Here is a 27,287-nt window from a genome sequence, read left to right as displayed (position 1 = left end):
TTGAGAAATGAAAGTTGCACAATTTTTTGGCCCCTGTGAAAGAATCAGGTTTTGTGAATTCAGCTCCTCTTATTTCCTGTTGACAATTCTGAATGCTGACATTATATCAGATGTTAAAAAGTCACATGAGTGGTGCTGATTAAATAGGCCAGGTAGGTACAAAGTTGCATGTCTACTGATGGGAACACAGGGCTTCAGAAATAATCCTGTATCTAGTTACACGAGCATGTTTCAGTAATTTGTATTGTTTCATTTTGTTTGAGTGTAACTCAGTATAAAGGGTGTAGCCACTTTCAGAAACTAAGTCTGAGAGTTTCACGAAGTAACTTCACAGTATCGACATGTGATGTATCAAAACAACAGCCAAGATCCTGCAGCAGACACATAATAATTCCGCTGTCAGAGCTCCGTGCCATTTTTCAATCTGACCTCTGAAATCCACCTTAAAATCCAGACGGCTGCATTGTAGGATGGCGTTCTGCAGTGTTCATGAGCTCAAGACTGAAGGGTCACACACCTAGCCCTCTCCTACCAGCCACCAATTGTTAACCAAACAGAAACTGGGTTCCTGGCAAAATTCCTTGGCATACCACCAATTGCTAACAGGACATGCCATCCTTCAATGTCCCATTCCACAATGCTACAGAACTTCATCTGTCGATATGACTGGTTGGATTTTACACTTTGGAGGGGAGGGGGGGGGGGAATTATGATTATGGCAATGATGTCATGACTGTAGATATGAACAGGAAACAAGGTTGGAAGTCCAACTTGCAACATTATAACTAACAAGGTATCTTCATTCATATATATATATATATATATATGTGTGTGTGTTAAAATATGTATGTTATGTATACAGGTTGGTTGGTTGGTCCGTTTGTACCACAAAGGTTCCTACATGTCTGGATGGATCTGGATCAAATTTGGCACACAAGCCTTTCATTATCCAACTTAAAATATTTGAAGGGTTTGAATTAACCATCCCCTTTGGGCCCAGAGCAGAGGGAAAGAAAAGGAACGAAGCAGATTAGCTGTGGCTAGATGAAGGATTGGCTCTTGCTAGGTGAAGTGGTCCTCTGTGTTGTCACTGGAAAAAGTGAATGAAGTGGTTTGGCTGCTATTAGCTGAGATGTTTATGAGGGGAAGGGAGGAAAAAAAGAAGACAGAAAGGAAAAGGCAGGCAGGCAGAAAGGAAGAAGAGAGGGAGAGGTGTATGAGGGAAACAGAGGAAGTGCCGCAAAGAGAGCCTGCCCAAAGAGAGTTGCCAGATTTTGCCATAGAGACCTTGTGAGGTAGGCCTTCTTAGAGCTGGAGAAGGGAGAATATAGGGGGCACAACTGGCCCCTCCGACACCCAGGCATAACTGTGCCTATGCCCGAGACAGTCTATATTTGAAAAGAAACAGATTTAACTCAAGCCCATTTCTCCCCTAGATGGATTCAGTTTACTGCAACCAAACTTATTACACCATTTTCTGAGATGAGCCTCATTAATCCCCCCACCCCCGGACAAGGGCAAACCGCATGTTCTAAACAAGATGAACACTCCAGAGATCATCAAAATGTCATTTCTACTATTATTTATTTTTTTAAATATTTTGAAAAAATATAATTTTTTTACAATATTTTCAACTTAAACACTATTCACACTGAACACATATGGTAGCGCAAAAGCTACCCAAATATGAAGTTTAAGAAGCCAAAACTGTTCTAGTTGTATTAAAAAAAAGTTGTGCTGTAGACTATTGTGTAGTGATGATTAAACAAAGCAAGGGAAAAGCACCACTCAAATCACTAATGCTAAAGTTTTACAGGTAAACCCAACTCTTAAGGTTGTAGAATTTCACATAGGCAGTGCCATGTTTCTGGATTCCTGGGAAAAACTGTGATGTCCAATTTCGCATCACTTTAAATATAAGTTCAGAAGTGGGACAAACATTCAATCATGATAACTTGCCATAAATACAATCCATCTGCCAGCCTTCTCCCCACCCTTCCATCAGATCTGTAGCCAAGATAAAGGACTCTGTACAGGTCTGTAAAAGTAATCCATGTATAATACATAATTTCACACTTTTCTCAGAAAAGAAGAGCATGACATTTTGCTTGATAATGAGAAGAGTTAGTAGCAGTACTGAAATCCAGCAAATCTGCATTATCGGATGAACCTTGCTTTTATTTTCATATTAAGGCATTAGCAGGTGTCTTATCAACACCAACTCTTACATTTTAGTTAAAACAGACCACTCTTTGTCACAGTCTGAATCCTCCTTAAAAATAGAACTGCAAGAGTTTCTCAGAAATTTGCTACTTTTTTCAACTTGACTGGTGCTTCCTACCTCACTGTCTCCTTCACAAAATGCCTGGGTCCAATTGGTATTTTTTTCCTTTCCATTTCATTAACCTCTGACAGCAGTTGACTTAATAACAGTCTCAGCACTTTTATTAAGCATGCAAGACTAACAAAACTTTGGCAATGCGTAAGTGTAACACAGTGACAAGAAGAGAGAGCGCTTTAACAATTAAATCTTCTAATACTGGCTTCACAGTGTGGAAATTGTGCTACATCCACCAAAAGAGGGCCCAGTCTACTCATATATTTAGTACTTCACCCCAGGAACAAACTCCTTTGCGTTTGGATTCAGATTACTCTTCACCTAGAAGATAGGTAGATATTAAAAATTTAGATTATGTACAAAGAATCTGCACAAGTTTTTGTTTACAGCCAAAAAGACCGAAAAAAGCACCAAACATATAGAAGACATCCTACAACACAATACAGTCTTATAATAAAAACATACAAGGAGAGCAACAGGTCAGATTACTATTCTAGGAAAGCCAAGATTGCATTTTCTTCATTATCTACTCCTTTGTCTTTTAGTTGAAGCTATTACCACACGTTCATTCCAGGTATCAAGTATGTAACATGGACACAATTTGTCATAGCCTTGTATTTGGCTCTTACAGGCAGGGCTTGGAAGACTCTTGGGTGCTTAGTCTCCAATAGCCTTAAAAATAATGTGTATTTATACCATAGTTAAAGAGCCTCAAGACACACTGTTAGTCGCATTAGGGTCCCAAGACACACTAAATGAATTGGGTTAAAGGCAAAGTGCATGAGAGTCCAATGGATCTGTACTCTTAAAAAAGCTGAGGTGCCCAATTTTTAACACATCTTTTTGTCTGTTGAAGAAGCAAGCAAAGCTTTGAAAGCTTGAATGATGTATTTTCTGCATCTTGGTTGACCAATAAAGCTATTGCTCTTTTGTGTATTCAGGGTTTCGCTTTATTTTACTGTATGGCCAACAGGGTTACCCTAAATAGGTTTCTTGGTACTAGACAGTTCACTTGCATATAAATAAAACATGTGCCTGCAATCCATTGCACTGTGTAGAACATGTACTGCTAGTAACTCCCTAAACTGTGTGCTAATTAGCTTTTCTGTACACTCAATATCTGATTATATGTAAGAAGAATGATTAAACATAATTACTGAGCTGTCAAGCTTTTAATTCATACCAGCAAATTAACACTACAACCTCAAACATGCATATTCAGAAGTTAAGTTCCATTGCATTCAGTAGAAAAGCAGCCGAAATACCCTGAAGACACCAGATCCTATTAGAACTGTGAGGCTACGCATGGCCAGGCATGGTTAGGATTTTGAAGAGAGTCTGGACCACCTTGGAATACTGGGTGCTATGGGCTGTATTCAGATGAAGGCAACAGCATACCTCCTCTAAAAATATTATCAAAAACACCTTACAAAAGGATGGCCTTAGTCAAACATGACTTGAAGGCATCTACGAGGGTTGAATGAAAAGTAATGCCTCCACCTTCGTAACTCCTCAACAGATGGCAGTACTGGTATGCAGCAGGTACTGGCTTATTCAATAGACTCTCCTCTACAGTTCCATTTGACAGGAAGCCTTAGCATTGAACGGTTGTGTTGTTAAAGTGTGAAGTATGGAACGCTGCGCAGTCAGTCAGTCAATGCGACTTAAGCAATGTGCAGTCATTCAATTCTCGAGAGCAGAAGATGTCACCGCAAAGGAGAAAGGCATCACCTTCATTCTCGTAACACGAGAGGAGTTCCTGGCAAATTTCAAGTCTGTGTGCTTTCATTTCAGGCATCAGCATCCTGGGTACCCATCGTGCACAGATCTTCTGATAGCCAAGCAAAGCAATAATGTGACCCATACGTTCTTGTAAAATGCCGATTATGCTTGAAATTTCTCTTTGAGTGATACAACGATCATCCTGAAACAATCTGTCAACCTTTTGCTTGTGAAACTCGGTGGTTGCTGTCACAGGACATCCAACTCTTTGTTTGTCACGCAAGTCAGATGTTCCCACCTCAACATCATTAAACTTAACTCACCCAACGACGCACAGTACTCACATCAACACAATCACCATAAACAGGTTGCATTCTCTGATGAATCTCCTTTGGGGTGACACCGTCTGCTGTCAAGAATTCAATGACTGCATGTTGCTTAAGTCGCATTGACCGACCATCTGCGCAGGGTTCCATACTTCGCACTTTAACAACACAACTGTTCAATGCTAAGGCTTCCTGCCAAATGGAACTGTAGAGGAGAGTCTACTGAACAAGCCAATACCTGCCGCACACCAGTACTGCCATCTGTTGAGAAGTTACGAAGGTGGAGGCATTACGTTTCATTCAACCCTTGCAACAAGAATACAGTATAGTGTCGCTTATCCAACATAAATGGGCCAGCAGAACGTTGAATAAGCAAATATGTTGGATAATAAGGAGGGATTAAAGAAAAGCCTATTAAACATCAAATTATGTTATGATTTTACAAATTAAGCAACAAAACATTGTGTTTTACAACAAACTGACAAAAAAAGCAGTTCACTACATGGTAATGTTATGTATTAATTACTGTATTTACGAATTTAGCACCAAAACATCACAATGTATTGAAAACATTGACTACAAAAACATTGACTACTAAAAGGCAGACTGCATTGGATAATACAGAATGTTGGATAAGCGAAGGTTGGATAAGTGAAACTCTACTGTACATGTATGTATTTAGCATCTCCTCAGGTTGACTGATTACACTGGCGAACATGCACTTTGGTGCCTCAAATGATTGAGTTGTTTCTAGGTATTCTTGACTTGCTGATTCCAAAAATATCACTAATTTTCCCCAACCAGCCATAGCTTTTGAGATACAGAACATATGCCATATAGTAATCAACATCTGCTCACCCATAGAAAATCATTATTGTTGTGTCTTAAGAAACCAGAGCTGATGTGGTCTATCCAATGCAATTTTTTGAATCAGTACCCCAAATAAACCCAGGAAAAGGTGTAAAAACCAAGACACCAAGATTTTTTTTTTGGTTTGGCTGTGTTATAAATATATTAATCTCTTATTGCAAATTTTATTTCGAAATCCAAACTTGGAAAATCAGAAATGTTTTATACAATTTTATACGTTTTATACAGTATTTTTTGTTATTAAAAAAAATCAGATATTCAAGGCTTTCCTTGGAGGTGCCAAATCAGAATCGTCCCTGAGTGCAAGAGTCAAAATGAGAGCAGCTGTAGGTGTCAGTAATAACACATTCCCCCTTGTAGCCCCTCCCTTGAGACTCACAAATGCTTTCATGCAGTCTCTGCAATTATTAATGCATACAACAGACTAATGGGGATAGGTTATCATAGTCACATTACATGAATGTGTAAAAGGGAAGAAGACTCTATTATGGATTGCCGCCTCCTGCCAGAATAATGTAATTGAGGTCTGATGTGGGTCAGATCGAAAATGCAGGGATATCAGCTGTCTTGGAGAAAGACGTTTAGTTAAAATATAGGTCAGCTTTAACATCTGAACACTTACCACCAGGTCTTCCAGCGACGAGCCGTCATTGATAACAAGATCGTTCAACTGGTCCTGAATTTGATCCATCGTTTGCGGGAGATCTCTGGCTGGAATAAACCATTCGTGTTCTTCCTCTTCTTCCAGCATTTCTTGGAAGCAACGTTCTATAAATTCTTCTTCCCACAATTCCTCTTCAATCTGCAATTGGGATAGGAACATTAGAGAATATTGTTACTAGGGTACTGTCCAACAAATCTCGATGTTCTTCAGGATTATACTTATTTGGACAACACTATGTAACACGATTTTTGTTCCTGCGTTATGTCATTTCTTAATTTATTCTATTATTAAAAACATAGAAAATGTTTATTAAACTGCAAAGACCTTGTTTTTTGTGGGACATCCTGCAGCACATTTTGCTATAGTTTTTCAGTGAATATCTGATATAGTCTCAATTAATTCAACATAGTTTGTGGCTGCCACAAAAACAAAGTTTCTGGAGTATAACAACTATTTTCAAAGTAAGTACCGTACAATTAAACAGGAAATAATACTTTCAAATCAGGAACAGTTTTTTTCCCAAATATTGTTACATAGTGTAATTACAAAGCATTGTATCCCAAATGTCAAACACCTATCTATCCCTTTATTTACAAGGGTAAATAAAAAATTATCTGCATTGGCTTCAGAATTTTAAAAAATCAACTTTTTGATTTTGAATAAATCTTTTTTCGACATAATCTCCCTGCTTTGCAATACACTTTATCCACGTATCAACAAGCTTTCATATTACCTTATTACAAATGTTTTAGGCTGAGCTGTAGGCCACAAATCCACTACAAAAAGGTTCAATAATCAACAGTACTCTTTACAGTGAGATGCGCACTGAAGAGCTGAAGCCTAAAATTCTGGCAAAACGCAGAGGACTGCTACCCATGGGTGTTGTTGCATGACCATGTACATCTGCACACATCTGCCCATACGATGGGCACCGTAAAATTTAATTTTGAAGTGTTAAAGCATCCTCCCTATAGTCCTGCCCCACTGGACTATAACTTGGTTAGATCCCTGAAAGAAGTCAAATGAGATGAAGATTTATGGCTGATGAAAAGGGGAAGATAGCGGTGCAATCCTGGCTTGCAGCTCAGCCTAAAACATTTTTAATAAGGGAATTCAAAAGTTTGTTGTCAGATAGACAAAGTGCATAGAAAAGCAGGGAGTTTATGTGGAAAAATGATGTATTTGTCTTTTTTTGAAAGTTGATGGAAAACATTCTACAGCCAGAGTGCAGAAAATGTTTGACTCACCCTCATATATTCTACTTTTCCCTTGGGCTGGAATTCAAGGTGGTTTACAAAAAGACATAAAATACAAACATATAGTTGAAGCATACAAATTAAGATTAAAATGTAATTAAATAGTAGAATGTAAACCATTTGAAACTCTTACTCTTCAAGGATTAAAAACAGTACAGCAATCAAGAAAGATTTGCAGGAAAAGAAAGGTCTTCATCGGCTGCTGGAATTACGATAAAGGAGCCATCCTATCTGTCATGGGAAAGGAAATCCAAGGTGTGGGAACAACACAGAGAAGATTTTCTGCATTCCCACCAAGCATGTTGTGAAAGCAGGGGGATAGAGAGAAGTGTCCCCCCGGGTATCTTACAACATGGGTAGACTCATATGGGAAGATATGGTTCTTCCAAGCTCTTGGGCCTGAGGTATATAGGGTGTTAAGAATTCGAAACCAGCACTTTGAATATTGGCCAGAAACAGTCTGGCAGCCAACTGAGCTGTTGCAACAAGGGAGTAGTGTGCTTTATCTAGCTAGCGCTTATTAGCAGCAATTTGCACCAACTAGAGTTTCTGAACACCCTTTAAAAGCAACTTTACAAATAATCCAATTGGAATGTGATACATAACTGTAACCAAATTACACATCCCAAGAAAATGGGAACAGCTGGTACATTTGTTTTAATTAGTGCATTGGTAAATGTACTCCTGATTATTGCAAAAATCTGAGCATGCAAGAGTCAAGGCTGAATCCAAGAGACAATACACCACACCTTATTCAGGAATTTGATGCCCATTGTTTCACCTACCCATGCTCCAAAATTATTTTCCCTAGAAAATGTGTCTTGCCTTTCTAGGTCCTCCAGTGTATGCTTCTGGCTCAGAGTCAATATATAAGGTTCCTTATTATACATAGTTGCAGGTATCCATTGAAGGGTTTGTGCTTCTATGTGCCTTAGAACATATCCATCATAGATGTGGGAGTCATACTGCACACTCATGCTGCAGACTTGTCTTTAGGGGTAGTATAATTTTAACCAGCACAGGCTGGATTCATATTTTATTTCTAGACTACCCTCTCTCCCCAGAGGGACTTTTTATACATATAAAAAGGCAAGCAAGCATTCAATGCCATAATTAATCACACAATATCAAAAGCTGAAAAATGATCATTAACAGACTTATTACAATAAGAGAATTCAGATTAAAACAGTAAGAGATACAAATACAAGGAAAACATAATTATACCAATAAAACATGACTGCATAAAAGAATATACCCTGAAGAATTAAAACGACCAAAATGAAGAAGGTCGCAAGCATTACTTGTAATTCAAAGTAGACCATAGCAGCCATAAAATGCAGATTGTGCAAGTCCTCCTCCTCTCCGGACGCTAAGATACATAGATATGTTTTCAGAAGTTTCTTAAAGAAGAGGAGGGTGGGGGCCATTTTTATTTCTTTAGGACATTCCAAAGGGGAGGAGCAATCACAAAGAAGCCCCCCCCCCCATTCCCATCAACTGCAGTTGTAAATGGACCTTAAGAAGCATTGCTAATAACAAGGCAGCACGAGACAATGGGATCCCAACTGAGTTGTTTAAAATCTTGGAAGGTGATGCTGTCAAGGTGATGCATGCCATATGCCAGCAAATATGGAAAACACAAGATTGGCCATCAGATTAGAAAAAATCAATTTATATCCCCATACCAAAAAATGGAAATGCTAAAGAATGCTCAAACTTCCGCGCAGTGGCACTTATTTCCCATGCCAGTAAGTTAATGCTCAAGATCCTGCAAGGCAGACTCCAGCAATACATGGAGCGAGAGTTGCCAGATGTCCAAGCTGGGTTCAGAAAAGGCAGAGGAACGAGAGACCAAATTGCCAATATCCGCTGGATAATGAAGGAAGCTAGGAAGTTCCAGAAAAACATCTACTTCTGCTTTATTGACTATTCTAAAGCCTTCGACTGTGTGGATCATAATAAACTGTGGCATGTCCTTGGTGGTATAGGGATACCAAGTCACCTTGTCTGTCTCCTGAGAAATCTGTATAAAGACCAAGCAGCCACAGTAAGAACAGATCACGGAGCAACAGACTGGTTCAAGATTGGGAAAGGAGTGCGGCAGGTCTGCATACTTTCACTCTACCTATTCAACTTGTATGCAGAACACATCATGCAATGTGCAGGGCTTGACAATTCCAAGGCCAGAGTTAAAGTTGCTGGAAGAAACATTAACAACCTTAGGTATGCAGATGATACCACTCTGATGGCTGAAAGTGAGGAAGAGCTGAGGAACCTTATCACCAAGGTGAAAGAAGAAAGTGCAAAAGCTGGGTTGAAGTTAAACATCAAGAAAACCAAGATCATGGCAACTACACCTATTGATAACTGGAAGATAGAAGGAGAAAACGTGGAGGCAGTGACAGACTTTATATTTCTAGGCACGAAGATCACTGCAGATGCAGACTGCAGCCAGGAAATCAGAAGACGTTTACTTCTTGAGAGGAGAGCAATGGCTAACTTCAATAAAATAGTGAAGAGCAGAGACATCACACTGGCAACTAAGGTCCACATAGTCAAAGCAATGGTATTCCCCATAGTAACCTATGGTTGCGAGAGCTGGACCATAAGGAAGGCTGAGCGAAGGAAGATAGACGCTTTTGAACTTTGGTGCTGGAGGAAAATCCTGAGAGTGCCTTGGACCGCAAGAAGATCCAACCAGTCCATCCTCCAGGAAATAATGCCCGGCTGCTCACTGGAGGGAAGGATATTAGAGACAAAGTTGAAGTAATTTGGCCCCATCGTGAGAAGACAGGAAAGCTTGGAAAAGATCATGATGCTGGGGAAAATGGAAGGAAAAAGGAAGAGAGGCCGACCAAGGGCGAGATGGATGGATGGTATCCTTGAAGTGACTGGTTTGACCTTGAAGGAACTGGGGGCGGCGACGGCTGGCAGGGAGCTCTGGCGTGGACTGGTCCATGAGTTCACGAAAAGTCGGAAACGACTATGCAGCAGCAGTTGTGACAAGAGTGGGACCGAGAGCAGGGCCTTGTCTGCTGATCGAAGTGGGCGAGGTAGTCTATATAGAGAGATGCGGTTAGACAAATAGCCTGGACCCGAACCTTTATAGGTAACCAGCACTTCATATTTAGCTTCGAAACCACTTCATTGGATGTGTTGCAATAGCAGATACCCAGATTAGCTTAGTGTTTACATGTTATTTTATTTTTTGGTTAATACTTAATTTTTTACTTAAGTGATACTTGTCTTTACTGTTCTAATGTAGCACAAATCCTATGTAAAATCAGACCACGTATTTTAACGTTAATAATAAAATCTGAAATATATACAGAATATTAACTTTCTGGATCATATGCTCCAGAACCCTGTCCAAAATAGGGTACTAAAGACTGTACAATTCAAAGAGAGGGAAGAGCTACAATTGAAGTATCAGGACAAAGGTAACTAAACAAGGGGCATGATTATGAGCTATTTTGTGTGTGTTTACAATGCAACAGCAAAGCTTGGGAGAAGTTTGAGGTTCTAGAAAACAAATCTTTTTTTATACTATCTTTTGTACTGTGAGGTTTGGCTTGTCTGTTATGCTTTACAAATCCACATATTTCATCAGAGAGCCACAAAATGTGAGGTGTTATTTAATGAGACCAAAACAAAGACTATAGTAATGTTTTGGACACAATCCATTGACTATTTTTGGGATCTTCTGAACAAAGGCTTTGGATTGCTGCACGTATTTACTGCTAGTTCTGGTGGCCCCATGAATTTCATAGGGTTTTCTAAGGCAAGTAATACCCAGAAATGGCTTTGCTAGCCTACAGCACCTGATATTCACTGGCAGTCTCCCACTCAAGTAAGGTGACCCTAACATGTGTTTTCCTTGGCAAGATTGTTTCATTGACAAGGTTTTGTTACCAAAATCAAAATACACATCTATGGAATGCAGTGAAAACTTTGTTTTATGTTTATACTTTTTCTGTAAGCTGCACATTTGTTAAAAATATTTTATAAAACAAAACAATATTGCAATTAACAGAATTTTAAAACTAAGAGCAGCACACAAATTGCTTGTGCTGGAGAAAGCTTGATGTCAAAACTTGAGCCCAATGTTACTTCAGGAAAGACTATCCACTCTGAAGTGTATCCATGCTAGGATTACGTGAAAGGGCAAACTGAACAGACCAAGCAGAGCTCTTCAGTTGACAGCAGACAGCTGGGTAGGTATCCAATTACCAGTCATATCTATTTTGAAGCCCACTTGCAGGCTTTTTTCACATAAACAGAAGAAGATCAACTGATGAAGATTGTGTAAATTGATGTTTTCAGGCAGGCTTTTAAAGAAGAAAGTTTTTAAAATCAAGTTGGATGCTGAGTTTTATATACTTTAACAGGCTTTTAAATGATTATATTGATTTTAACTATATATTTTAAATAAACACTCTATTTACTTCTAGTGTAATGTTTGTATGTTTTTGGTTTTAATTTTCATATTGTATGATTTTTGTTGTTAGCTGCTTTGAGTTTCCTTTGGGAGAGAATAATAATAATAATAATTTTATTTTTATACCCCGCCCCATCTCCCCGAAGGGACTCGGGGCGACTTACATGGGGCCAGGCCCAGTCAATAACAATAAAACAAAGCAATAAAACAGATCAAATAACAATAAAAACAAGTCATAAAAATCACATACGAGGACAAAAGATAAAATCTTGGATAAAATCTGGAGAAACCTGGGCCAAAAGTGCTAGTTTGTCAAAATCATCAGGAAGGGGTGGATTATCCAAATTGTCGTCGCCTTCAAGGTGCTGGAAGAGGCGTAAATACGGGACCTACTATTGGAAATGCAAGAGGTCAGACTTACTAGATCAGTTATCGAAGGCCTGCGGGAAGAGCCATGTTTTCAGGCTCTTCCGAAAGAAGAGGAGGGTAGGGGCCTGCCTGATCTCCCTGGAGAGCGAGTTCCAGAGCTGGGGGGCCACAACGGAGAAGGCCCTCTCCCTCATCCCCACCAACCGCGACTGCGAGGGTGGTGGGAGTGAGAGGAGGGCCTCCCCCCACGAGCGAAGAGATCGTGCAGGTTCATAGGGGGAAATACGGTCACGAAGGTAGGTGAGTCCCAAACCATTTAGGGCTTTGTAGGTAATGACCTGCACCTTGAATTGGGCTTGGAAAATAAACAGCAGAGAAGAAGCAGAATATTAATACATCTATGTCTATCTAATAAAAATGAAAATATTTTTGTATGTATGTATCTACGTTTGTATGTATTTTCCAGGACGGCTCCAACATCCAGAGACCCACCAAATACAGATCTGGACCAAACCTGGCACATATACCCATCACAACCACCTTAAAATACTGGCTGGATCTGGAGGACCTAGGGTAATGGGAGTTGTAGTACACCTACATTTAGAGTTCACTGTGGACCCCACCAATGATGGACCAAACTTGGCACACATATCTATGACGACCAACTTAAAATGCTGGCAAGGCTTTAAGAAGGAATTAAAAGAGGATGATGGGAACTATGGCCCACTCACATACAAAGACCCATGTGTCCCCTACACCCAGAGAGCCATTTGTATTTCCAATGGGACCATTAATAAAATCTAAAATGAAACAATGAGTATTTCTAATATTTATCATTACAAAATATTTAACTTGGGCATCGCCAGGTACCTAGGCTAGTATACTAATGAATTCAAAATTATCGCCAGTGTAGTGCTTTGCCTTTTTCTGAGGCTGAGAGAATAATTATATAATAATAATAATAATAATAATAATAATAATTATTATTATTATTATTATTATTATAAGCTTTTATTTATACCCTGCCTCCATCTCCCATAGGGACTCGGGGCGGCTAACAAAACGACACATAATAGTGCCATGGCATATACGATATAATACAACAATATATCAAATCAAACACAATAGATAAAATATGACTTACTTAAGGTTACCCAGTGGGTTTCTATGACCAAGTGGGATTCAAACCCTGGTTTCTGGGATCATAGTACAAGGCTCAAAACACTACATCACTGGCTCTCTGCACTTAGGGTCATTTCTGTGGAGGGTTGATCAATAAGCCTTGGCTTCTTTTAGAATTTTGCTAGTTTTGCCTTTTGTGGAGTCTCCAGTTTGTAAAAAAATATATCAGAAGTAGGTTCATCTTATGTGTCCCACAATTGGGAGCAATTTATGTATGAAGATGTGGGAGAGGGCCTTCTCTGCTTTGGCCTCCTGGCTGTGGAGTGCCCCCGTTTTGGAAGACCTATTAGTGCTAATTCTGCCTACTTTTAAGCTCCAGGTTAAAACACTACTTTTATATCAAAGCCTTTGGAATCTAATGATTTTGCCTTAATATATAGAAGTTTTTAAGATACGATGACTTGTTTTAATTGCCAATTATTTAAAAAATGCTTTAATAGGTATGCTGCTTAAGATGATTTTAGACTTTTAAAATTATCCATTATGGTTTAATTTATACTCTGCCTTGAATCTTGTGTTGGGGGAAAGGTGGAATATAAATTAAATAATTAGATGGATTAAATTTAATTGTTTCAAATGGATTTTATACTCAAGCTGCCTAGAGATCGTGTGTCAAACAGCAGTCTGTAGGTATTTTAAACAAACAAATTCCTCCCTTAAGAATTTGGGAGGGACTGTCTACCTGCTAACCCACCTGCCTGTTGAACTCCTCTTCATTTTCCATCCACATGTACTCAGCAAATGGATTATCATCGTCATGAGAGTGACCATTCATGATCACATCTTCATTGATAATGTTTGGACTAGTACTCCTGCGATTTGGATCTTTCATGGTTGCACTTCTGAGCTTAAGCCTGAAAGAAAAAAAAGAGCAGTTCAGGGTTTCAGTAGAATTTATAACCACATTTATACAGAAGTCAGTTTCATCTAATTTCATTGAAACTTTCTTTACATATACATATTTAATGCACAACCATTTAAATTAACTTGTATTCCCTTACACTGTAATTTTGTAAACTATCTTTACAGTTCTCGGATTAAACTGCAGTGATAATTCTTGCAAAGGACCAGTAATGGTGGGCAGAACATATGGGGACAAGATCTATATTAGGGGCTGCAAAAGCTAGATTAGATAAACTGTGTCTGGAGAATGCTCCTGTTCAAAAACTTACATTCCTCTCCTGAAATGGAGCCATTGGGCCAGTATGTACAGGCAGGCAGATATCAAGCAGGAGACTCTACATCAGAATTTGTCCAGGGGCAACTGAATGTCCAGACATTCAAAACTAGTTAAGACAGCACACATATCAGCCATTTCTCGCTTCTGTTATACAGAGCCTGCCAGCATGTTGAGAGGGTACAACAACCTATATACCCTGCAGGAAAGTGGGTTCTGCAAATCCCTCTGTTGATGTCAGCATCAAGAATATACAACCCACTAGTTCCTTTCTTCCTTTGCAACTATTCACATGAGCCCTTTGCAGCCCCTGGCTAGTCTCTCTTCATGTATCAAAGACAGAGAGAAATATTAAATAATAATAAAAACCAGAGGTAATCAAGCCATTCTTTCCCTTACAGAAGCTCTATCTTGGGGTAGCATGTTAGCCTATCTTCAACCTAGTGATTCCAGTGAATGCGCTACTGGAATGTTAACCCATTAGTATGATTGACTGGAGCAGGTCTGCACAACATGTGGTCTGGGGGACGGATGTGGTCCTCACAAGCATTTGGTGTGGCCCGCAGAGGATCTGAATCTAAGCTTTAGAGACTGAAGTCACATGCAGCTCTACAGCAGAGTAGCCACCTGAATCCGCCATTTCCCCCTCCTAGTGTTTTACCTCTATACATTTCCTTTCTCTATTCACCAAAATCAAGAAACTAACCTGTGGCAAAGGGGACATCACTAGTCAAGATGCCAGAAGTGCTGGTTTCAGTTAGAAACACAGCCCGGTGAGAGAGGGATGAAATTTTAAGGGGGTTTGGACTTTTCTTCCACGGGATGGGGGTGGAATCTCAGGCTGTTTGAGAGGTAATAAAAAAGAAGTGCCTCAGGCCTCGCCTCTGCCACTCTTCCTTTTTCTTTGCCTCTGTTGTCTCCTCATCCGCTGGCAAAACTGCCAACACAGTGCCGTTCATTTCCCTCACTTATGGGGGAGAAACTCGGCTATACTTGCCTCTAGGTTGCCTCTGTCATCTCCTCCTCCTCCATAGGAAAAAAACACCAACTTTGTACTTTTGATTTCCCTCATTGATGTGGAAGAAACCTACCTAGCTTCACTGTGAAGTTGTTACAAGGTCTTCATGGCAAAGCAGAGTTTCTCCCTCACAAGCAAGGGAACTGAATATTGTGCGGTTGGTGATTTTTCCCTCTGGAGGAGAAGGAAATGACAGAGGCAACCTAGAGGCAAAGAGAAAGGAAGAGCGGTGCAGGCAAGAACTGAGGCACTTTCTTCTTTCCCTCAGAAAAGCACTGAAACTCACCAGGATGCTGAGTGGAGGTAGGGATATTGAAACTAATCTGCTTTGCTGCTTGCTCTGAGGGAAAGGCACTCTCAAAAACCTTGAACGAGGAGCTAAAAACGTCTGTGGCCGAAGAGGTTTAGTCTCTTAAATATCAACCCTTCAAATAGGGTGCTTCTCAAGTCACCTGAAGCGGGAGACTAAAAACTAGGTATCTAGTGTCCCAGGGACTGGCATCATATTTGTGCCCATTGGCTACAACTGATTCTCCCTTTCCGGGGAAACTCTCCAAGGATCAGTAGGCAAAAGGTCAGGGGTGGCCCAGTCATAATAAAACTCAACAAATTAGATATTTGCTAACAACTCTTGAAAAACAGTTCTGACAAAGCCTTTCATAAACCACAACTCTCATGCATTTGAATGTATAAACAAGAACACTTTGTAATGATGCACCATTCTGCTTTTGTTGCCAAAAACATATTGAAAATAGTGTCAAAGAGCTAAAAAATTAAAATTGCACAATATTATAGGCTCTGATCACAATGTTTACACCATAACAATCAAACAAATTATTCTGTTTACCTCCATTTTTAAACGCATACTGATTCTATGATTTAGCCTGGGAATCTAGACCACTAGTCACCTTAGAAATTTCATCATGTTTCTCTCTCCATTTGCAACATTCAAAGGGAGCTGTGTTTAAGTACAGACTTCCCTCTGGCAGCTCTATGCCTCTTCTTACTGGATCCTGTTATACAGTAATTCACAGGATCTTGATGTCAAATGAGATTGTGACCTCACAAACTCACCTGTGAGAGATGATGTAAAATAAGAGGAGAAACCATCCTTGCACAATTTTGCTCTAAAAGAACAGGTTCCTTGTTTACCTTTCAATATTGTGTACCACTAGTTTTTGTGTACTGTGGGAATAAAATGTGTACAATGGATTGGCAATAAAATAGTGTGCTCAGATACGAAAGAGGATAAAATCTGCCCATACATTTGATTTCAGTCTATTTTCACTCTAATCCTTCTTGGAAAAGCAAATAACAAATTATATATAGCCCCCAAACACTTCCAATGAAAAGATCTGTTTGGTCTTTCCAGAACAACGTCTACAATAAGTATATTCTTTTAATATGTTCAAAAACAACTTCAGGTTTTTCTCACACTCACCCACAATGGTTTTTCACACAGGAGCTTGGCTTTATTTAAAAATCCTAGATAAGTGGTTTCAAACAATGTTCCAAAGAAATATGAAACTCCTTAGAACCTTGTTGGTAGTCTGCTTTAGTGAGAACATTCAGGGATGGCCAACCAGGATCACCAGAGACCAAATATGTGCACCATTCCCTAACAGAAACTGAATACCCTAGTTCATGTCCATACCAGATATGCAGTGATTCCTAAGCTAATATGGAAGATGCTCCCTAAAAGTCAAAAGCATGAATAACATTGGCCCACATCAACATGAGAGATCACATGCCTCTTCAGTGAAGTATTCTGCACATAATGCAGGGGAATCATGAATGATTGTACTTTGATTTGCACAAATAATTTCTGGGAAACAGTTTACAAACTCAGAAGATACATATGTCATTTTTACTCCAATAAATGCATATATACAATTAAGGAACAGTAATAAATGAATGCAGCAAGAAAAGGCCACTGCTCAGAAACAATGAAAATTAATCTTCTAAGTGATGGTCTACTACCTCAGAAGAACCAAAGACTAGGAAGAATTCCTTTCATTTATTTCTTCATTAGAGATACACAGGCAAGAAATAATCCTATCATTGTCCTTTCCTTTTCCTCATCACTAAATTGTGGCACGTTACATAAAGTCAGCAATGTATATTACTCTCTGGGAGTCTTCTTTTTCTCATAAGAACAAATTAACAAAACAAATTTACCAAAATGTATCCATTCTGCATTCAGTATCAATAAATGCAAAACTTTAGTAAACTTGTCTAAAAGCCGTACAACATACTAGTCCTTGCCTGTTCTTTCAATCTACAGAAGAGAACTGAAGATCTGTTTAAACATTTTATATTCAAGTTTTAAATATGTAATACTGGTCTGGTATTTTTTTGCTCCAGAAAAAGCAGACCCTTGGAAACCAAAAGTATTCCTCTGGCAGATCTTCTGAGTGAACAGGATGGGCTCACTGCTCTAGATTAATTAAACACTGGAGGACTGTCTTAATTTAAGCTCAAGATGAAACAGTAAAATTCCAGCTGTAAAATTATTTTACATCAGTGATATTACCTTAATGTTTTTTACACATTTTTCATGCCTTGTGGCTTTCGAACAACTTGGAATTTTAAAAAAGTTACACAATCAGAAGAACTGTGCATGTAAATGCATATAGAATTTCCTGTTCAAAGAAGCTGGGCTCATCCCCTCTGTTGTCTCCCTTAGGAAGCAAAGATAATTTTATTCAGGTGGGCTTTTGGCATCTATCCAAGCATGAATCTGGAGAGAAATCTAACCACTTGAATGTTGGCCATGTCTTTCACTGCTGTGTTTTTACTATGTTGTAGTTATGTATTTGCTTACATAATTTAAGATATGCTTAAATTAAAATTTCATTTTCAATCTGTGTTTTGGTTGCTATGAAACTTTTTCTTGGCAGAAAGGTGATTATAAATGATTGAAATAATATTATATGCTAGATGTTATTATGAAATAGTTAACGGTACCTACAACATTTCGATGATGAAATGAGATTTAAATGCATGGGATACATTCTTATGAAGAAAAATTAAAGCAGGCATTTCACTTTAGTAGAAACAGGTTTCAATTTTAGTTGCCAAAGCAAAATAAAAGGAAACCTTCAATGGCTCTGATATAGGATAATGATTATCTGTATTGTAAGATGGAACACCTTGATCCAACTTTCTGCTTAGCTTTGATTTCATTGGTTATCCCTATCTCACATGTAATCTGTGAATACAGTAGAGTCTCGGTTATCCGACATAAATGGGAGGGCAGAATGTCGGATGAGTGAAACTGTTGAATAGGGAGGGCAGCAGAAGTAGGAGCCTCTTCCAGGCTCCTGCTTCTGTCGCCACTGCGCCTTTGCTGCCAGCCCTCGCTCACCTGCTCGCTCACTCACCGGGCCAGGTCCTGGCAGCAACGGCAGAACTAGGACCCAGCTAGTGACTGAGCGAGCGAGCGAGGGTGGGTGAGCGAGGGGGGGGGGGGCGTCAAAGGTGCAGTGGCAGCAGGAGCCTGGCCATCTCTTCCAGGCTCCTGCATCTGCCGCTGCTGCGCCTTTGCTGCACGCCCTCCCTCTCTCACTCACCCGCCCTCCTTCCCTCGCTCGCTCACTCACCGGGCCAGATCCCGGCAGCAATGGCAGAACCTGGTGAGTGAGCAAGAGCCTGGTGAGTGAGCAAGTGAGTGAGGGCGGGTGAGTGAGGGGGCATTATAGGTGCAGCAGCAGCAGAAGCAGGAGCCTGGCTGCCTCTTCCAGACTCCTGCTTCTGCTGAGCCTTTGATGCCCCCTCACTCACCTGCCCTCCCTCGCTCGCTCACTCACAGGGCTGGGTCCCGGTAGCGATGGCAGCAGTGGCAGCAGAACCAGGACCCGGCCTGGTGAGTGAGCGAGCAGGGGGAAGTGGTAAAGGTGGCCGCTGCCACCACCTTTGCCACCGGGACGAGCGGGATAGGGAGTCGGGGTCTGTAGGAGACAGGAAGGGGAGGCCAGGCTCCTGCTTCTGCCCCCGCCTTTGTCACCCGCCCTCCCTTGCTTGTGCAAAACCAGGACCCGACTTACCCGAGAGGGTGGGTGACTGAGTGAGTGAGGGCGCCCTGGACATCGAATAATACAGTGTGTTGGATGAGCTAAAGTTGGATAACGAGAACTCTACTGTATTACCATTAAAATATCCGGGCATCCCACTGGACAACATCCTTGCAGACGGCCAATTCTCTCACACCAGAAACAACTTACAGTTTCTCAAGTTGCTCTCAACACGAAAAAAATATTAACCTACCTCAGAAGGTATTTCAAATGCTAACAGGACACTGTATGTATGTGAGCTCTGAAGTGACCTGAATTTGTTCATGTGCTGAGGATTGCTATAATGTTAAAACATACTTTGGAAACTATTTTTGTAGTTGGGCCAAGGGGCAGTAATGGTACTACTGGTGAAACTGCTAGCAGGAGGAAAAGGGCTAATGGTGAGCAGGTGTTTGATGAGGAACAGCAAGCAAAGCGGGTTCGGGAAATACTTATGGCTCCTTCTGAGGATGAAACATTTGAAGGGTTCTCTAGTGATGAGGAGTCAATGCTGGAAGATGATGGATTACCAGAAAGTAGAGGAACTAAAAGGTCAACTCGGGAGCAGGAGTCAGATGAGGAAAGGAAAAGGAAGAAGATCCAGGATATACTCACTGCTTCCACGGAGGATGAAACATTTGAGGGTTTTTCTGGGAATTATGGGTCTGGGAGTGAGATGGAAGATGCTGCAGATTGGACTCAAGTAAATGTGTGTGCAGAGCCAGTTTCTGAGGGTGCTTCAGGGGACTGGCAAACTGCTGGTACACCAGGGACATGGGGAGATCTAAGTCTTGAACAAAGATGGAAAGACTGGAGGGATGATGGGCGAGGTTCACATATGAGATCTAGATCAGCTGTGGATAATGATGACAGGGCGGAGGCCTCATCATCATCGGACTTCAAGGTGTAAGTTAAAAGTGGAGTTGGAAGTAGAGTTCCCTTGCAGAAGGCAAGGTGTCATTTTGGGACATTGCTTTGTTGCTGCCTGTTCTCCTTGGGTCCTGGCTGTACAGCTTCGTGTTCCTGAATCCGGTTTGGCTCCTGACGACGACAATGTTCGTTCCTGGCTTGGCGTTTCCTGGCTTCCCCTTGGTTCCTGAATTTGGTTTGGCTCCTGACGATGACAATGCTCGTTCCTGGCTTCCCCTTGGTTCCTGAATTCGGCTTGGCTCCTGACGACGGCATTGCTACTCCTGGTTGGCTTCCCTGTTGATTCCTGAATTTGGCTTGGCTCCTGACGGCGGCGTTGCTCATTCCTGGTTTGGCGTTTGTTGGCTCCTTGAATTTGGCTTGGCTCCTGACAACGGTGTTGCTACTCCTGGTTAGCTTCCCTGTTGGTTTCTGAATTTGGCTTGGCTCCTGATGACGGCATTGCTACTCCCGGTTGGCTTTTCTTTGGGTTGCTGGATTCGACTTGGCTTTTTGACAACGGCATCATTTGCGCTCATGACTGGTGGGCGTTTGGCTCTTGCTTGGCTCGTTGTGCCACAGCGGGACGTGACTTTAGTTCCAGTGAACGTTTGGTTGAAGTTAAGCTGGGGGTTTTTTGGGGTTTTTTTTTTTTTTGCCTTTTCTTGAAACAAGGACATTTACTCTTATTGGAAACACTGAAGTTAAGTGTTTCTAAGTTTAAAATATCATTTAATAAATATTTGTTAACTCTACTTATTGTGTGTGGCCCTTTAAGAGGAGGCTGAGTCCTGACACTAATCATACTTTATAGTGCCTGAGTGACACTTGTTTTTAATTGAAATTTATTACTATGTTGTAAGTATTTATATATTTTTCAGTAATAAAATATGAACCATAAAAGCTCTCAGCGATACTTGAATTTAACACAGGCATGGGCAGACCAGCCCTCTAAGTGTTTTAGACTTCAACTCCCACAATTCCTAACTGCCGCTAAACTGGCTGGGATTTCTGGGAGTTGAAGTCCAAAACACTTGGAGAGCCGAAGTTTGTCCATGGCTACACACAAGAATTCAGGGACCCTCAAACTTTTTAGGCAGAGGACCGGTTCATGGTCCCTCAGACTGTTGAGGGGGCCTACTATAGTTTTGAAAACATGAACAAATTCCTATGCACAGTGCACGTATCTTATATGTAGTACAAAAAATATATTAAAGAACAATATATTATTTAAAACAAAGAACAATTTTAACAACATAAACTTACCAGTATTTCAGTGGGAAGTGTGGGCCTGCTTTTGGCTGAGATAGTGAAGTTAGTTAGGATTCTTGTTATCTGTCTTCAATACGTTTTAGACTCAGGGCGACCCTCAGTCTCAAGTTTAAGGGGGGATGTAAATGACCTTGAAAGACTACATCCGGCTCATGGGCCTTAGTTTGGGGCCCCTGTATTAATTAATACAATGTTCTATTTGTTTTGCCAATAAAGAAACGGATCTTAATGCCTCCTTGACTTGAATGCAGTGAGACCTGAATGAATCTTCCAATGCAAACATGAATACAAAACTTGATGGCAAGTACTGCTTATCTCCAACTGAGATGGGATTATAGATTACATTTAGCATTTTTTCATCAAAACTGCTCCTCAAAGACCCTAAGAAATATAAATACATTTCTCTTCATTCCTGTGTTAAGAGCTAGATTGGTAAGAAAAGATATCCACATGTATTTCAAGTTTAAAATAATACTCTTTGGGTAAACACAGCAAAGATCTAAATACCCCAAAAGCATCAGATTCCCCTGGTTAATATATGGATAAGATACTGCCAATTAATACAGTTTTAAACAATAGGGGAAATTCATGGTTCGATGGGTGACTGTAAGGTTCATACACACACAAAACCACCTCTACAAGTCTTCAAACACTTAAAACAGTCCCACAAAGAGGCCAAAGAAAGGAGATTTTTATCTCTGCACTGGAAGTGCTACTCAGACTAAGGAAGAGGTAAAGTCTCGAACTGGTGCACAGAAACAATCAGTTTAGGGCAGTATGCCATACACCAAATATGCTCTATACAGTCTCCCTCAAAAGCAAACAAATCCTACAGTCTTTTAAACCGGTGTCTGATTAAAGACATCACTGAGAGCACACTGAGGCAGAACAATGTCCTGTCAGGTGCCCCAGAAATTGCATAAAGCAAAGTATGAAGAAACAACCCGGCCCTGCTGTTTATTCTATCTGATTTTCAGAAGTGCATTGTTCTTCTCAACAGATTTCCTTTTTAATCACAAGCAAAAGGTATGGAAACTTCATGGAAGAAAGGGCTGGATCAGGATGGGAGGACCCTCATCCTGAGATTAGTGAGCCATTTAGTTGTTGTGATGACAAAAATGGGCAGAGGACCCATGTGCCCTCGGAGGATTAAGAGATACATGCAGCCAAGCCTGTACTGATTACTTTTTTTTTTTTTGCAAGTTTCACTTGCAATACACACGTGTCATATTTCTGACATGGAGAATCAGGGAAATGTATAGCTCTCCAAACATTCCAGTGACCTTGTAGAACCTTCTACTCACTGATATGAACATTCATGCTATTATCTTTGTTCTGTCAGCAACTTGCCAAGAACATCATTCTTGCATTCTTGTCTCAATGATCCCTCTACATACTGATATCCCAGAGTAAGACATCTTTGCCTTTGAACTCTATCTCCAGATATCATTAGACTGAAACTCTCATCCCTTAGCATTAATTATGCAGGTGCCACTGATGGGCATTAGAGTCCAACAAGATCAGATTCCCCACCCTGCATGAAGATTTCCAAGCAATCTCCTGGAGGCTGGATGGCCATTTGTCAGGGGTGCTTTGAATGCGATTTTCCTGCTTCTTGGCAGGGGGTTGGGCTGGATGGCCCATGAGATCTCTTCTAACTCTATGATTCTATGATTCTTCAAGATCACTTAGCTTCTGGAAAGAATGTCTTAGCCCATGCAGATGTAACTGTGCACTGAATATGTGTATATAAGTATTTTGTTCTGTCATACCCATGTCTTCTACTGGCAGGTTTAATACATGATTTTAAATACAGGCAGTCCCCGAATTACAAAGATCTCATAGTTAAGAACGGGGGTGAGAAAACTGGAAGTGAGAAAAAACTGCCCTTTGAAAGGGAAATTCACTCTTAAAAGAGCTATCGTGGGAAAAAGGTATCCCACTGAAGCTTTATCGCCAACCCTTGCTTCTACAACAAGCTATTGGGAAATCTTGTGAGCAGGGGAACAGACAGCAAAACGAACACCTCGGGAGTGTTAACCCTTTCCTGCGCTATTCAAAGCTTATATATAGAGAGAGAGGGGGGAGATATTAACCCTTCCCTATGCTATCCAAAGTGTGTGTGCGTGTGTATGGCTGGAGTTACAATTAAAAATGTTCCTGTTCTGACTTACAAACAAACTCAACTTAAGAATAAACCTACAGAACCTATTTTGTTTGTAACTTGGGGACTGCCTGTATACATTTACAGTGACCATACCTATACCCAAAAAAACCGGGGCTCTGGAATCAGCGATCATATACACAGTCTAATTCTCAGGTTCAGCTTCACTTCTCTGGAGCTCAAAAATACACAATTGTCCACTTGGGTGGCTGAGAGATTGTCACTTTGACTTCCTGGTAGTTCATTTTGCACAAACTGTTTTATGCACAAAATCATTCAAACATTGTGAAAAAACATGCCTGTTCTGATTTACAAGTTTAACTTTAAGAACAAACTTACAGGACATATCTTGTTCATCACCTAGGGACTTCCTGTACAATGGATCTGTTCGTGCCCTCTATGCTGTTTGGGCACCACTTATCTGGAGCTTGAAAATACAAAACAGTCCACTTGGTTGAGTGTACACAAACTGTTTTATGCACAAAACAATTCGGACATTGTATATAACCTTCAGAAGACATGGCTATTCAAGCAGGTATTTGACAATGGCTAATGTATCATCTAAATTGGATGACCTAAATAGAATGAATTTTACCCTGACAATTTCATGCTGATATTTTAGTCTGCTTTGTGGCTGGGACATTTAACTTGGTTTGTATAGCTGACTTTTAATTATAATTCTTTGTTGTGTTTTTATTGGTTATTCCATTTTGGTTGATGTGTTTTATGTTAATCCTTATGTGTTGTTATTTTACGTTACATTGGTGCTGTTTTTTTTTTTATTCTGGCTAATTTTTGTTGTATTTTACATGTTTTGTATTGCACTATATTTTTGCCCAAGTCCCTTTAGGGAAATGGGGTGGGATATAAAAAAAAAGTTGTTATTATTATTATTATTATTCAGGCTATGTGTACAAGGTGTACATGGAACATAAATGGAGGTTGTGTTTAGACTTGGGTCTCATCCCCAAGATAATTCAATATGGAGGTAATACAGATATTTTAAAATCCTCAACCCACACTCCCCACCCCAAAATGCAAAACACTTTTGGAAAAGGGGCACTCAACAGACACCTAATTTTTGACAACGACCCAACTAGTGAAATTCTTTTGTTTGGACAGAAATACTTTCCCCCTTCCCCTCTAAGGAATCACTTCCGCAGGAAATATACAGACAAGTCAAGACAAGGAACAGTCCCACGTGTGGGGGGAAGAGAGACAGGGAAGGGCCCCTAAGGCCCCGCCCCCCTTGTGCGAACCCCCAGCTCCTCTTTGTTAGATGTGTTGTCAAAGGCTTTCATGGCTTGAATCACTGGGTTGCTGTGAGTTTTCTGGGCTGTATGGCCATGTCCCAGAAGCATTCTCTCCTGACGTTTCACCCACATCTAAGGCAAGCATCTTCAGAGGTTGTGAGGTCTGTTGGAAACTAGGCAAGTGGGGTTTATAAATCTGTGGAAGGTCCACAGTAGGAGAAAGAACTTGTCTGTTTGAGGCAACTGTGAATGTTACAACTGATCACTCTGATAAACATTGAATGGCCTTGCAGCTTCAAAGCCTGCCTACTTCCTGCCCAGGGGAATCCTTTGTTGGGGGGTGTTAGCTGGCCCTGTTTCATGTCTGGTATTCCCTGTTTTCTGAATGTTGTTCTTTATTTATTGTCCTGATTTTAGAATTTTTTAATACTGGCAGCCAGATTTTGTTCATTTTTATGGTTTCCTCCTTTCTGTTGAAATTTTCCACATGCTTGTGGATTTGAATTACTTCTCTGTGTAGTCTAACATAGTGGTTGTTCGAGTGGTTCAGCATTTCTGTGTTCTCAAATAATATGCGGTGTCCAGGTTGATTCAGCAAGTGCTCTGCTATGACTGACTTCTCTGGTTGGATTAATCTGCAGTGCCTTTCATGTTCCTTGATTTGTGTTTGGGCATTGCTGCGTTTGGTGGTCCCTATGTAGACTTGTCCATAGCTGCATGGTACACGGTAGACTCCTGCAGAGGTGATAGAAGCCCGCTTGTCCATTGTTGGATTTTCCTAGTACGTCTGTAGATTGTAGGTTGTGTTTCTTCCTCAGCTTCTCTATGCAGTCACTGGTTCCCTTGATGTATGGTAAGAACACTTTCCCACTGAGTGAACTCCAACCATCCCCCAAGTAAAAAAAAGAAGCACAATTAAAGCCCTGGCAGACCGTGTAAAAAGAATGCGAAGCCCACCTCCTCCAAGGGGAACTGAACCACCTAAACTGGGCTCTACAGGCCAATGGAAGCTTCACCACAGACATCAGAAAAGCTTCAAGGTCAAGAACAAGCCACGAGAGTAAAGACAAAGATCCACCCAGAGGAAAAGGGACACTCATAGAACCATAGAGTTGGAAGAGACCTCATGGGCCATCCAGTCCAAACCCCTTCCAAGAAGAAGGAAAATCACATTCAAAGCACCCCTGAAATATGGCCATCCAGCCTCTGCTTAAATGCTTCCAAAGGAGGAGACTCCACCATACTCTGAGGCAGCGAGTTCCACTGCTGAACAGCAATCACAGTGAGGAAGTTCTTCCTATTGTTCCTGTAGTTTAAAGCAGTTGTTCCGCATCCTAGTCTCCAGGGAAGCAGAAAACAAGCTTGCTCCCTCCTCCCTGTGACTTCCCCACACATATTTATACATGGCCCTCATCATGTCTCCTCTCAGCCTTCTCTTCAGGCTAAACATGCCCAGTTCTTTCAGCTGCTTCTAGTAGGGCTTGTTCTCCAGGCCCTTGATCATTTGAGTCGCCCTCCTCTGGACACATTCCAGGCTGTCAACATCTCCCTTAAATAACGGAGCCCAGAATTCGACACAGTGTGATTCCAGGTGTGGAATACTGGAATGCTCAACAGACACCTAATTTTAGAGAACCACTCCAAGCTGTCGTTCCCAGCTAGGCAAATTCTTTTGTTCGTTTGGACAGAAATACTTTCCCCTCTAGGGAATCACGTCAGTATTTGCTCGCAAGAAAGATACAGGCATGTCAAGACAAGGAGGGGAGGGAGGGGGAGAGGCATGGAAGGGGGGGGCTCGGGCCCCGCCCCCTCGAGAGCCCTGCCCTTCCCAGGCCCCGCCCCCTCAGGGTCTCTTTGTTCGCCTCCTCACTCCTTGCCCTCGAAGGCCCCGCCCCTCCCTCCCCCTCCCTCCAGAGGAGGAGCTGATAAGGAACGAAGCGTCCTGCACCACGCCCCTGATGGCCAGGTTTCCCGGCCTGTGAGGGACCCGGATGGAAAGGGTGAAGGAGGGGGTGTGCTGGGGAGGCGAGGCTGGGGCCCAAACTCCACTTCGCCCAGACAGACAGACAGACACACAGGCAAGCGCCCGGTACTCCCTCCCCTCGCTGCGGGCCGCACCTTCGTGGTCGAAGCGAGGCAGACGCGGAGCCTCCGAGCTCTCCCTTCCTCCGCTCCTCGGGTCCTTCCTTCGCTTTTGCCACCCCCTTCTTTGGGAAACACAACAACCACCCTGGGCCGGAAGTGACCTCACTTCCGGCGCCTGCGTGTGCAGCGTCT

The 27,287-nt window shown here is 41.2% G+C and overlaps 1 protein-coding gene across 3 annotated transcripts; it reads right to left on the bottom strand.

Moving 5' to 3' along the window:
• Nucleotides 1-1,565: 1,565 nt before the first annotated feature.
• Nucleotides 1,566-27,287, bottom strand: paip2 (poly(A) binding protein interacting protein 2). 3 transcript variants are annotated; one of them, XM_003215260.4, is made up of 4 exons: nucleotides 27,129-27,287; nucleotides 13,860-14,019; nucleotides 5,879-6,058; nucleotides 1,566-2,659 (listed from the first exon to the last, which is right to left on the bottom strand). In XM_003215260.4, exons 2-4 carry the CDS (start codon nucleotides 13,995-13,997, stop codon nucleotides 2,603-2,605), a joined length of 375 nt encoding a protein of 124 aa, XP_003215308.1. In that variant the 5' UTR covers nucleotides 13,998-14,019; nucleotides 27,129-27,287; the 3' UTR covers nucleotides 1,566-2,602. The 3 variants fall into 3 exon arrangements, with proteins under 3 accessions (XP_003215308.1, XP_062814207.1, XP_062814215.1); XM_062958137.1 differs by lacking the exon at nucleotides 27,129-27,287 and adding an exon at nucleotides 16,269-16,405; XM_062958145.1 differs by lacking the exon at nucleotides 27,129-27,287 and adding an exon at nucleotides 16,208-16,334.

Source organism: Anolis carolinensis, chromosome 1 (genome assembly GCF_035594765.1).
Source record: "Anolis carolinensis isolate JA03-04 chromosome 1, rAnoCar3.1.pri, whole genome shotgun sequence".
In the NCBI taxonomy this organism is placed as follows: domain Eukaryota; kingdom Metazoa; phylum Chordata; class Lepidosauria; order Squamata; family Dactyloidae; genus Anolis; species Anolis carolinensis.
Note: the sequence above shows the minus strand (reverse complement) of the source record. Positions and strands in the feature narration are given on the sequence as shown.

Excerpts from the sequence above, each read along its gene's own strand:
- paip2 (XM_062958137.1), bottom strand. Across the intron at positions 6,059-13,859 it reads AAGAGGAGTTCAACAGGCAG|ATTGAAGAGGAATTGTGGGA; the intron begins GTGGGTTAGCAG and ends TCCCAATTGCAG. Across the intron at positions 2,660-5,878 it reads CGTCGCTGGAAGACCTGGTG|GTGAAGAGTAATCTGAATCC; the intron begins GTAAGTGTTCAG and ends CCTATCTTCTAG.